Source organism: Anser brachyrhynchus (genome assembly GCF_964034855.1).
Source record: "Anser brachyrhynchus genome assembly, chromosome: 3".
NCBI classification, from domain to species: domain Eukaryota; kingdom Metazoa; phylum Chordata; class Aves; order Anseriformes; family Anatidae; genus Anser; species Anser brachyrhynchus.
The window spans coordinates 56,604,548-56,618,404 of NC_137696.1; the positions used below are offsets into that span (position 1 = coordinate 56,604,548).

At 39.2% G+C, this 13,857-nt stretch overlaps 1 protein-coding gene across 2 annotated transcripts in view; it reads left to right on the top strand.

The window, feature by feature from the left end:
* The window catches only part of UST (uronyl 2-sulfotransferase), a gene marked incomplete at its 3' end in the record, with an annotated part of 164,199 nt that overhangs the window by 55,847 nt on the left and 94,495 nt on the right, over nt 1–13,857 (top strand). For both annotated transcript variants that reach the window (XM_080588018.1, XM_080588017.1), the window contains exon 2: nt 3,729–3,772. In XM_080588018.1, coding sequence (XP_080444144.1) covers nt 3,729–3,772 — 44 coding nt within the window. The remainder of the gene's footprint in view (nt 1–3,728; nt 3,773–13,857) is intronic.

Below are 13,857 nucleotides of genomic sequence, written 5' to 3' on the forward strand. Positions count from 1 at the left end.
AGGAACATAACCACAAGGTTTCCCCAAAGATTTTGCATACATCTGATTCACTTAACCTCAAAGATAATAAATTATGGAGAAAATTGGACTGCTTCCATATATTCACCATGTTCTGTAATAAAGCTGAACTTTTTTTTTTTCCCTGAGACACGGGAGAAGACTGTGTTCAGTCAGTGCAAGTGTGCTGCTGAGCGTGTTTGTGGAATGCATAATACCACTGTTTTGACCGTTGATTATTCTGTCTGCTTTGTAGTTTCTAATGGTTGACTGTTGTGCTATTAAAGGAAGGCAGAATAAGTTATAAGGCAGATTTTTTATTTATTTTTTTTAAAGAATAAATACTCTGTTCCAGAAAAAAAAAATTAAATGTCTCATTGGATGACAGACAAGAATAAAAGCTTTATTAAAGGTTTATTAAAGGATTTCAGAAAAATCCTCGTAATAATTCAATGAAATAGGTTATTTCAGGAGAACAGAGTAGATTCTTAATGAAAAACTGTTGACTTCTATCACTTCACACAGAAAGCAACACCACAGAAAGCGTTTTCTCTTCCTGTGACACTTAGTAACGTCAAAAACCTATTTGTGTAAGTTCTAGTTGTTGTCTTCCAGAGCATATAAAAGCTGAATAATCATATTCTCCATCTGAGATTAGCTGGTTGTGTTGATGTAGTTACAATAAACACTTCAGCCTGATGAAGTGGTTTCAGTGTTTATGGTAGTCATTCCTAAGTTCCCGATTTTTACTGTGCAACTTTCCTTTTTTGTACTTCTGTGTCATCTCTTAGTATGAAATAGTTCATAGATTGGCTTTACCTTGATATTTCTTCACTGTTGCAATACCTATCATGCTGATTTTTCTTTCCTTTTTTTTTTTTTTTTTTTTTAATTAACATAGTCTGATATGTATTCTCTGAGAAGTGGCACTAAAAGTTCATACAATCTGTAAATACCCAACTTAGGAGCTATGTGTAACATGCATGGCCTCTTCTTGTATTAGAAATTATTCTTTCCTTCAGGTTTTCTGCAGAAATATTCTGAGCTTGGTGTGCATTTTTCAGGATATTTCTGCACATGTTAAGGCTCAAGTAGTGTTGCCCTGCTTTTGCTGGCCAAAGGGAATGATATCTTCTATGATAAGATGCTCAATGAGAGCACGTGAAGGACTTCACAGGGTTAAGGAGCTGGCAGACAGACCACAGAGCCTGCTCGCTCCACGCCATCACAGCTGGATTTGTTGAATTATTTTAGTGTTTTTACTAAGGGTATGGTATGAATCATACAGCAAAAGGTTTCACTTTTATTACTGAAAACAAATACTCATTTTAAACATGAACCTAAAAGAATTCAGACTATTGAATTGGTCTGGCACACTGTGGATGCTGAAATCAGCTCCAGTTTATATGCCTGAGGAGCCCAAGAAGAAGAACTGGCAGGAGAAGGAAACTAATTCAGCACGTGGCATTTGGGGCAGTGTAAGGGAGTGGTGAATTTCTGCAGCTTTCATCCTCTTCTCTTGATTTGTAAGGTATTCTGACTGGATTTCAAATCGGTACTCTGAATTTGCTTGACTACTTGTGTCAGTCTTGTGATTATTTTACGTAGCCGGTTGTTGCTTCTGGATTTGAGTAAGAAATTGCTATGAAAAAGAGCTTTATAAAGTGGTCCAAAACTTACTATTGTCTTAAAGTGGATACAGCAGTAACTAGACTGTGCTTAGAAAAAAAAAAATTAAGAGCAGAAATCAAGCCTACAGGATACATGTTCGATGCCAGGAAGATTTGGATTTAATTTTAATAACTAAAAACTGACAGAGGAAGGAAAATGCAGTATGCATACTAACAACATAGATTAGTGATACAGAAAAGTGAAATTGCTTAGTTATTGGCTCCTTAATTTTAAAGGATATCTCAAAAATGTTTCTTGTAATATATTTCAGATTCTCTTGACACTGCAGTCTAAGATATCATATAAACAATGGCTGTAATTATCTGTTTCTCAATAGAAGACAATTCAAATCCTTCTCCTCGGCAAAATGAACTATGATGGGCGTTTGCTAAAGATGAAGTGGCAGTATTTCAGCCCGATTCATTGCAAAGAGGTGAAAGTTGCTATGAAGCCTGATCCTACAGGAAAATTAACTTCTGAGTAAGTGCAGGAGGAGAAGCACTAGCAGGGCTTTCTTTGCACCACTCCAATGTATAACTCCACATTTTTCTGAAAAGCTTATTTTCGAGACCATCTCTATGTGTACAGGTGGCTATTTTACCAGAAAGCCATACAGGAGACTCTGTTAGCAGTATGTGCACTGGAAGACTATCCTGGTAATTAGAATTATAAGAGAGGAAAGGATAATAGAAATTTTTCATCCCTGAATATAGGGGATCGTTGAAATTATCCGTGGCATTAAAATAATCAGCCGTGTCATTCAAAGGATGGGTATTTGTGTCAAATATATAGAAAGGTGAGTTTTTCTGCATCAGAATTATGGAAAACACTTGAACGGTAAAATAGTATACCCCAGAAGGTGACTCTCACAGCCACAGAAAAGTTGGCCTCCTGGACCCAGTTCTTTGTGTTTGTTTTTTTTTCTGACACTCTCAAAAATGATGTGATACACCATCCTTTTGGCCAGATTGACAAGAGAGGAGCTCTTTGGTAGCAAGTTATGTTTTCCCCAGCTAGCTTGTGTTCCCCCAGAGGCATCACCTGCTGCTCCTTCAACACCCCAAGAGTAGAGATGCTCGCTAATGGGTCATGCTTTTTAGAGACTCACCAATGTGACGTTTGAGTATTTAGTAGACACTTGTTAAAAGTTATTCTCATAGTCCATGCTGCAGTAAGTTTAGTACAGAGGTATTTTTGCTGTCTTTGATATGAGGATGACTGAGAGGATATGTATGCATGGCCTGAGGAGAACTTCTCGGCCTGCTCCAAGGTTTTGTGCTCTGCTGGGACATGTTGGGAAAGCTCCTGGTTAATCCTTTGGCAGAAGGGTTCAGAAAGGACAGCTGGAGAGGAGACATCATGTGGATGAGTGTGGGAGAGATTATTTTATTTATCAGTGTGTGTGTGTAAGTAATAGGTGAAAACTCTGAAATTGCTGCCTTTTCTATTGTAACTAGCTAAAAAGGGAGCAATTTAGAATTTCAGAAGCTTTTTTTCTGAAGATTTTCTTCTGAAATAAAAGAGCATCTTGAAAAGGCAGATGTAAGCACATCGGAATACAGATCCTATTCAATCTGTACTGTTCAGGAACAAAGGTGCAGCTTGGAGGTTGGGAAAAACCCTTGTTAGAAGGAAGATAGTGAATGCTTGTGAACTACATCAGAGAAAAATCTGTTGAAGGCCTTTGATACTTTACTATTTAAGAATCTCTTTAAGGTTAACTGTATTCATTTGCTTGAAGTGTACCAGGGTGCAGCTGACAGCTTTTGTCATGCAAATAATTGAATGCCATGACTGTTTAATTAAAGCTGCCTTGGCCCATTTAATTTTATGCTTTAAAAAAAAAAAAAGTGCATCTAATCTTTTATCATAAATTTAGCCAAATCAAATTAATATTGTTTTTCTCATTTGAAGCAGAATTTAAAGCAGAGGGTATTTATTTTCCTTGAACTATTTGACACCACAGAACCAATGCAATAAAGGTACACTGTTTCCATGTATGGCAAGTTTTGAAGTTGCATTGAATGAGTTTTTATTTATTTTCACCCTTCTTTTCGTAGGAAATTCCACTTACTTGGATGACCATGGACCACCCCCTCAAAAGGTGAGCTGCTTGTATTTTGCATTTGCTTTCTTCTTGCTTGTGCTTTCTTTCATTTTATTTTTTAACTGTTAGCATGTTTACTTGTTCTGGAATATGTGCAAAACAGCCTTCCTGAGTTTACATCAACAGCACTTGGCCTTTCTGACTTTTTTTCCCAGTGTTTTCAGGCATTTGTAAGTAACTTGGGTTAAATGTCTGGGTGATTAAACTAATGGGATTCTTGTCATTGAGTCAAGGGGATATAGGATTCTAGTGATTAATTTTTTCTGTCAGCAAAGTCATGCAAAGACAAGATTTGTCTCTCTTGGACAAGCGTCCCTTAATTGTTTTGGAAATCATACCAGTTGTTGCAATGTTGTTTTTCTTGCAAAGTATTTGCTTGCAAATGGTCAACTCTTGGTGAACTACTTTCATTCAGTGCTTGGGGGAAAAACTGTATTGGTGCTAGAATGTCTGATCTATAACTGTTTTCATTTTGTATGAATATTTGAGTATTTGTATGGTTATAGCATTGCAAGTATGCAGCAGGAGGCCTGACACCACTGTGAGAGCTAATAAGGGAAGTGAAGATGGCCTTTTTGCTGGTAGCAGTTCCTGGAGCATGGGCTCTGCTGCAGAAGCAATCCTTTCAAGCACAGTGGAAGGATATATTTAATAAATGTACATAATGAGCCATTTTATGGGGATAGAATATACTTTTCCTATCAAGTATGGCTGAGTGGTGGTGACTATACCCTTACTGTAATCATGGCATCTCATGACATTACAGCTGAGAGCCAACATTGTGATGGTTTCTTCAAGAGGAAGAAGTGGAAGCAGAAATTTAGAGTCTCTTGTGTTGTTTTGTTTTGCTGGTTTATTTTCTAAAACCTGATTTGATACTATCTTCTATCTGTCTTTCCAGACAGTAAGGCTCTAATAACTCCTTCTGTATAGTAGCATTTTCAAAAAAAAAAAAAAAAAAAAGATTTCTCCTGATGTTTTAATTTCTCCAGACTCACTTTATTTCTGCTGGTACAGTGTGTTATCTTACTGAGGTATTTGGGTAGAACTGTGGTTTTGTAGTCTTTATGCTGTGCAACTGTAACACTTCAAGGTGCATTTTTTATGAAAGTTTCCTTTCCAAATTATGCTGAATTTTCACTGTTACTTGTAAAACACCAAAGCAGAAGGGGACATACTTGAAGTAATGCTGTTTTAATGGGACTTAGATGCTTGAATGCTTTTCTAAGCGCTCTTGGCCTTTCAGTAGAAATTTTACCTACTTTAAGAACTCCTCATCAAAAGGTGAAATTCTGTGATCACTTCAAGCCAAAAAGGTGTAGTGTGCTGATGGAAGGGTCATTTTTCACAGTGGTGCAGGATTCCCACTGGGCTGATACAGCTGTTCACGTGGGAGAGCTGGAGCAGTTACCTGAAAATGCATATTTCTTCTAGTTTAGTTTTCAGACAGATTGCTTCACTGATGTGGCCCACTGTGAATGCCAATGCAGCAGGTAAGAGGAGTAAGAGATGGGGTGGAGGTGAAGAGCCACTCATTCTGATGGCATTTCCCACTCATATCTGTTTAAAGTGACCATGAAATCACATCCTGAGTCTTCAGTTTAAATGCCTTCACTTTAAATGCTCAACCACATGTGTAAGATAATGTGGTGAAACGGTTGGCTTTTGGTCAGAGGAAGTAGGGTAATGTGGAAACAAATTTGATTTAACTCAGTTCTCAGTGAAAGCAAGCTACTGGGATTCTTCACTTTATTTTTTTCCCCTGCAAATTCTGTGTGCACATGAGATCTGTAACTTTCAGCAAGTATGTGGAAATTTGTTACGCTCAAGTTCACACAGTCCAATTAAAGAGGGATGGTGGACTTTTGATTTTTGTCCCCTCAAAGAACAGAAGTTACTTGTGTTTTCTGCATGCACAAATGCAAATGGCTGTATACAGAAGTGATTTAATCACCTGTTAACTTAATCATTATTAACTGAGATTGGGGTGAGAGGGAGGTAGAGGGGAAGTCTAAAGCTAAACAAATGTTCCATACTTAAAATTAAATTAGTACCCTCTTGTGGTCTTTAAATTTTTTCCTAATTATTTGGGTAGTCAGCTTCTGTTTCCCAGAAGTACATCAGCCTCCATGATTGTGTTTGCCTGGTCTCCACAGTGAACCCTCAGCTCCAAAGAACAAAGCAATGCTTATTCCAGACCTGTAGTTTTCATGCTTGCATTTGCATTCAGATATGCTTAGCTGTACCAGTAGGGAAAAGGCATTAATCTAAATAAGAGTTCTGAACTTTGAAAATTTTATTCAGATTTAGCATTTTGGTAACTTTTACTTCAGGAATTTTGTTTTGTTGATGAAAAGTACTGTGGATAGCAACTATGCCCCAATGGATAGTAGCCGTTGGCCAGATTTATCCAACCCAGACACTTTCCTGTTTACATTGGGAAAATTTCCTTGCCTTTCTAAACACATAGTTTGAGGCTGTGTGAACACAGCCTCATCCAGCTGGAACTCAGCTGTCTCTAGAAAGGCCAGCTGATTAGGTACCTAGGTGACTGATTACTTACACAATCTTTGATTAGCTGCCTACATGGTCAGTAAAGTTTTAGGGCTTTTTATGTAATCATCCTCACTCCTGAAAGCTTGGTGGATAGCTCAGTGGAATAGCAGGATATAGCCTTGTATTAGTCACAGGTAATTTGCTTTTTGAAGTATTTGCCTGTGTTTAGAGACACTGATAACAGATGATATGGTGGTTTTACCCTCCTACACAGCTGAGCTCCACCACAACCACTCTCTCACTCCCCCTCCTCAGGGGAAAGAGGGAGAAAATGTCATGGAAGGGGCTCAAGGCTTAAGATAAGGACAGGGAGATCACTCAACAATTACCATCAGAGGCAAAACAGACTCAGCGTAGGGAGATTAATATAATGTAGTGCCTATCACTAGGAGACTAGTGCAGTGAAAAACTAAAAGCAAATTAAAAACTTCTTCACACACCCCCCCCCCCCCCCATACACCCTCTTCTACCTCCTCCCCCCAGAGCAGCACAGGGGAACAGGGAATGGGGGCTGCGCTCAGTCCCTAGCGCTGCTTCGACTCCGCTGCTCCCTCACGGTCCCTCTCTGCCCCTGCTCCCCGTGGGGTCCCTCCCACGGGATGCCGTCCTGCCCGAACTGAGCCTGCGGGGGCTGCCCACAGGCAGCAGCTCTTCAAGCACTGCTCCCACACGGCTCCATACCACGGGGTCCATCCCCCAGAAGCAAACTGCTCCAACATGGGCTCCCCATGGGCTCCCTCCCCTCACCCTGCTGGCCACACTTCTTTTGGTGCAGCCCAGGATATGGTTGGCTTTCTGGGCTGCAAGTGCACACTGCCTGCTTATGTTGAGCTTCTCATCAACCAACATCCCCAGGTCCTTTTCCTCAAGGCTGCTCTCAATCCATTCTCTGCCCAGCCTGTATCTGTGCTTAGGATTGCCCTGTCCCAGATGCAGGACCTTGCGCTTGGCCTTGTTGAACTTCATGAGGTTTGCACAAGCCCACCTCTCAAGCCTGTCCAGGTCCCTCTGGATGGCATCCCTTCTCTCCAGTGTGTCAGCCACACCCACAGCTTGTTGTCATTGGGAAACTTGCTGAGGGTGCACTCAATTTCACTGTCCATTTCACAGACAAAGACGTTAAACAACGCTGGTCCCAGTACTGACCCCTGAGGAACACCACTTGTCACTGATCTCCACCTGGAGTTTGAGCCGTTGACAACAACTCTTTGAGTGTGACCATCCAGACAACTTCCTTACCGAGCAAGTGATTCATCCATCAAATCCATGTCTCTCCAATTTGGAGACAAGGGTATTGTGCAGGATAGTGCCAAATGTTTTGCACAAGTCTAGATAGATGATGTCAGTTGCTCCTCCCCTATCCACCAATGCTGTAACCTCATCAAAGAAAGCCACCAGATTTGTCAAGCATGATCTGCCATAAGTGAAGCCATGTTGACTGTTACCAGTCACCTATTTATTTTCCTTGTGCCTTAGCATAGTTTCCAGGAAGATCTGCTCCATGATCTTGCCATGAGGTGAGACTGACTGGCCAATAGTTCCCTGGGTTTTACTTATTTCCCTTTTTTAAAATGGGGTTTATGTTTCCCCTCTTCCAGTCAGTGGAAACTTCACTGGACTGCCACAGCCTCTCAAATATGATGGATAGTGGCTTAGCAGCTACATCTGTCAGTTCCCTCAGGACTCACAGATGTATCCCAACAGGTCCCATGGAGCTGTGCACCTTTAGGTTCCTTAACTGGTCTCACACCTGATCTTTTCCTACAGTAGATGGTTCATCATTCTCCCAGTCCCTGTCTTTGCCTTCTGGGGCTTGGGCTGTGTGGATAGAGCTCTTGACGGTGAAGACTGAGGCAAAAAAGTCATTGAGTACCTCAGCCTTCTCCATATCTCAGGTAGACAGGTCTCCCACTTCCTTTCAGAGAGGGCCCACAATTTCCCTAGCCTTCCTTTTATCACCGACATACCTGATGTACCTATAGAAGCTATGCATGGCTTCTATACACGATACAGCTTTCCTTATTAGTATGCATAATGAATAGACAAAAAAGCCCTTGATTTGTTTCTTGCAATCCTGGCAGTCACTTATCCTGGGAAGCATATCCTTGTCTTGCTGCATTCAACTGGGGTCAGTCCTACTTGGCACTGTTATGTGAAGCTCTCCAGTGTTTTCCTAATGCCAGCTGCATTAATCAGAGGGAATTACAACATGCCATGAAGGAAATGAAAACATGAGAGGGGTATTTGATGGGTTTATGAGGTAAATCTTAGAATCAAAGGGTTTCTAATTTTGTGTGTCTACTTTAAAATGCTTAAGAAATAGGAATGAAGTTAATGAACAACAATTCATTGTCCAGGGTTGAAATGAATGATAGTGATATGTATGATCAGTGATATGTAGTTGTAGAAGAAAGCCACCAACAGCTGATACTCACTGAATAGTAGCTGTTTTGCAGAATTTATTGTAATGTTTTACTGTAAATCATATTTGTTTCGGTTTTTCGTCATGGCTAGGTGCCTTTTTTAAAAAAAAAATTTGGTTTACGTACCATTTTTTTCCCAGTGGAAGAACTGAAAGTAGCACCTTTTCTCTGAACAAGGAATAGCATGCTTACATGTCAGGTCAGGGTTCTGGGTTGCTCTTTCAAATAAAGGTATCAGCAGCAGTTTTCCCAATGCAGGTAGACAAGGAAAGTTTTGTTCAGTGGCACAGATGAATATCACCGAGGTGGTACTTGTTCTCCCTTTACATCCCATTCAGCCGGCTTTTCCAGTCTTCCCCCAGCTGAGGCTTCCTAAATTGTTAAGGGGAATGTGCCAGTGGTATGAAGGTAACACACCTAGCATAGGCCACTCTTCTTTGGTCCTTGGGAACTGAAGGCTTGACCAGTGATTTACTAATCTTAGACTTTCTCTAGTTCCAAAATAGATCTGTCTGTGCTTTTCTGCGTGTAGAAGCAACTTCCAGTAACACTAACATAGCCTGATCTTGCTGGTATTATTAGCATGTGGCAGATAAAAAGGGAATACAGTTGAGCCAAACATAACCTCCTATTCTATCAGTAAAAATTAACTCTTGAAGTTAAAGCATTGGATTTCCTAGTTTGAGTGTCTATTTCATTCCCTTGGTTTTTTTTGTTTTGTTTGTTTGTTTTCCTTATAAACATCTGAAAAGGTTAATTTTAAGCTTTTTGCAGGGTTTTCGTTTGTTTATCCATTCCATGTAGATTGGAATCTAAGTAATGCCTATCAATGACTCTAGCCTATTGTAAAAAACACTTGTGAAATTGATGCTAATTAGTGGCAGATGATGTTCAGTTGATTTTTTTCTTGTGTGAGCATTTCAGTGAATAAAAATGGTGTACTCTGTTCTAGTATTTGGGCTAGCTATTTCCTTAGCGAATCAGATGTTTTTTCTCCATCCATGAGGGTGAACCTGACCTTTGAGGGCTAGTGATGTGATCTTCATCAACCTACTGTTTTTACTGATGAGAGCTTCTCCCCTGAGAACTTGCTAAGAGCATCAGGATACATCCCTCTTTTGGTGCAGCTGATATATATGTGTAAAGGAGCCCTGCACACAGATGACAAATGACTTTCAAGTGGTCCCTTCTCTTTTTCTTGATGGCTTTCCCATGGGATGCCTGTCATGGCTCTGATGCCTTTTGGCAGCTGTTTAGGTGTCAGTGAAATCTTGTCCTTAGCACTTGTGTGACAGTACTTCAAAGCTTTAAGTGAACACAAAAATGGATGTGGGTCAGGATGAGGTCAAAACAACAACAACAAAATGCGTGCACAAAATAAAATTTAAATTGGTTTTGTTGTTTGAAGCTGGAAAGTGGATAAATTCCTTCTACACCGTTATTTTAGTTATTACCTACTACTTATGCACTAATTGTTCATGTTTTCCATATGGATCAAGACTACAGGAAAATATAGCAGAAATCTTGAGCAGCCTTTGATATGCACTGTACCCATTCATTGCCACACACAGCTATCAAATACATACTTTCTTTTAATTATTGTATTTTGTCGTGATGTCAGCATTGCCTCCATTACTTCGAGTTTTCGTATTCATCAGGTTTGCCAGCTTCATTTTTTCCAATTATTTGGTAGCACTACAAGGATAACAGCCAAGAGTTGTATATTTTTCTTTGTTAAGATTTTTTTTTTTGAGTGGATACTTCCTGTTTCACTTGAACTTTTGCTTTATTGCTAGCAATCTTTTTGAGAGCATGGGTTTCTACTCCTGTAGTGCTATATGCTATTAAGTGATCAATTTGTTAGGGATGAATTAGTTGACTTAAAAAACTACACAAAAAATGACTGCTTTCTTTCATTCTGATTAGGAATTTTAAAATCATGAATCAGAAGTGTCTGTGCTTTTGATAGAATTGAAATTCTCTGTTCTAAAACAAATGGTGGATAATCTTTGAAGCAAGCCATCCTATAGTTTGCTGCAGTCTAGGTTAAACACAGAGAAACAGTCAATCTGGATGAGGGTGGAGGGAGGAAGGCAGAAATTTCAGTGATTTAAAAATAGCCTATCCTGCTTATAGGGTGAAGAACTGTTTATGACATGATTGTGCAGTGTGAAAGTTTTCATCTAGCAAAAATTGTCAGAATTCAGAAATGCTAAAATACAGTAAGTAACTTCCTGCAGTTGCAAGACTTATTACATGTATGATAAAATCAAAATATTAAAAGAGAATTCTGTGTCTTAACAGCAAGGACCCCCCCTTCACAGTTTGAAGTACTGTTTTACTATATGACTGGGCTTCTGAGCCTAGTACAATCAATAAATACTTAGATTTAAAAATACATATTAAATACTTCTCAATTTCCTTAATTTTGTTAAAGGGTTGTAAAATAATAGTTGAAATATTGGCAATCATTACTTTATGTTCTTCTGAAATTGTGTTCTTGCTTATAAATTACAGTATCTCAAGAGAATAAAAATATACCATTGTATATTATTTATAATCAGTTGGAATCCTCCTAAAGCTATAGCTGGTGAATGATGTAGCCCTCTAGTATTAGCGAGACATTGCCAAAAGCTACAATATAATCTGCACTATTAAGTTTGAATTGTTTTGTAAAAATATTTGAATAGTTCTAGAGCACTAATTTCTGTTTGGTTTGTTCATATTCATTTACTGATATAGAATCTTCAGGAAAATAAATAGTTTTACGCTGTTTTTCCCCAAAATAGAGAAGATTATTATTTATTTTTTTCTTCTTCAGTTCATAGTATATCAGAAACATGTTCATATGGGAAGGTTGATTGATAGTAAATGGACAGTACAAAGAGACTTGGGAAATTAAAGCCAGACTGCCTGTCACAAGAAGATAAATCCATGAGGGATACTATGCATGCTGATATCCTGAAAAAGTTCCAACAATGGAGAATTTGCTTTTTACTAAGCCTTACATTTTCAGCCTCTCAATTTTGAAAGACTGAGCAACAACAGGGATGCAGGTTTTTTGTGAATGGTAGCAGTCTGTAGTTTTCATCTAACTTATTTCAAAGATGCTTCGAAAGTGTCTTGTATTTGACTTGTGCTCTAATTGTCAAGTTGCATGCATAGTTAAAGGTGGATTTTTCTTGCCTATGGTATTAACACAGCAGCCACTCCAGTATTACACAAAACAGAAAAATTCTGATATCACCAACTTTTTCATCTGTAGTTTTTGTTTTATACCATGTACAATAGCTAAAAAACTGTCCAAGGCATTAGTGTCCCCACTTCTGAAGCTAACAGAGCTCTGTATTTTCATTGAAATTTAGGACATAATTTGTACTGAGTTGATTTTTGTTTACCTGCTAAGCATCCTTGCAGATTATTTCACAGCATATGAAGATCTTTTACAGATTGCAGTTTCAAATTTCCAGCTGCCCAGTTCATTCTCCCTGTTCTTCCCCTTCATGACAGGAATGTATTCATAAACTAACATAGCACAGAAGGACATTATAGTCACTTAGTTATATCCACTCGAATAAGAATACTGTTGTATCAAATATATTCCAATGGATATATGTTACAGTACATAAGAAAACTTAGAAGAAATACATGGCTCCACAGAATGCCAGGTAAATAAGAAATATAATAAATCACGTCCGCCTTGATTATATGTTGTTTAGGAAATGCTGGTTCATAATACTGAGGTCCAATTTACAGCTAGGTCTGGATGACCTAAACCTTCAGTGGAGAAAACAAAAATCTGCCATTCTGGATTAGAGTAGCACAACAGGATATCTTGTAAAAGTGACAAACTGATTTGGTTGAAGTTTCTAAGCCTTGTGACTCAGTTGAGTAACATTCATGATTTTACCACAAACCTCATCTTCCTTGATAATGTTCTTAAAACCTGAACTATTAACATTAAACAATTCTGAAAGAATCTCTGTTGACTTGAAAAAAAAATTCCTTTTCCAGCCACTCTGTTTGAAGAAAAAACAAACAAACAAACAAACAAAACATGAAAACCCAGATGTTATAAAGGCTTGCAAAACTGAAAAACAAATTCTAATGTTAATTTGAAAGCCTCATGATTTAAAAAGCAAGCTTGTAGCTCCTGGCACTTTTCTACTATATAGTTTTGTAACTAAGAAATATAGCTCAGGGAACAGTAAATAGTGATGAAGTACTTCAACAACAGCCATGAGCTTTAATCAGAAAGGAGATTGGGAGCTCAACTATGTGTGGTCAACCCTAGACTCAGAACTGAGCAAAGAGGACAGTTTGTCTTGAGTGGGCCAGTGTGAGAGTGATGGTATCATGGTAACTCAGGTGGAGGAGGAGTTTGGGTGAGTAATATAAGCAAGGGGCCTTGGGGATATGAACAGGTAATTCTCAGGATGACACCTATAATGCCCTGGCATCCTGGGGGAACATGGAGCCCTTTGCTGCTGGAACCATTTGGGATTTTTGAGTAGGTGCAGGGAGAAGTTCCTTCCATTGTAATGGAAAGGAGTCCTTCCCTGTCCAGCATGAGGTTTGGTTTGCCTGAGCAAGCCAGATTCATCATTTCAGACTGCAGCAGGGTAAAATGGGAGCACTTCATACTGGGCCCCCACAATGTAGCATCTCCAAAGTCATGGGATACACTTGTGGCTCAGATGTGAACTCTGGTCAGTTGGGAAAGTTATTCTGGCCCTGTGTGTAATAATGGCCCTGGAAGAGTTGCCCAGCAGTACATCATCCTTCATGTAGGTGCTTCTTGTTGCTCCTTCCAGGTGGTGACAAATTGTGATGAACTTGAATCTGTTACCTGCAGAAGCTCTGAAGGAAATCCAGATCCTCTGAGTTCCTCTGACCATGTGGAGCAGGAGCACCTCAGAGCCAGCCTGCCAGTGTCAGCACAACTGGCCTGTTTTACAAATTAAAATTTAGTTATGGCTATAAACAACATTTCATACTGCAATTGACTTGTAAAGTGCCTGCACGGAGTGCAATGGAAAATACGGACATGATTAAGACCATGCTGGAAAGATTAAAATAATATGTGAAAGTACTGAAGAGGGG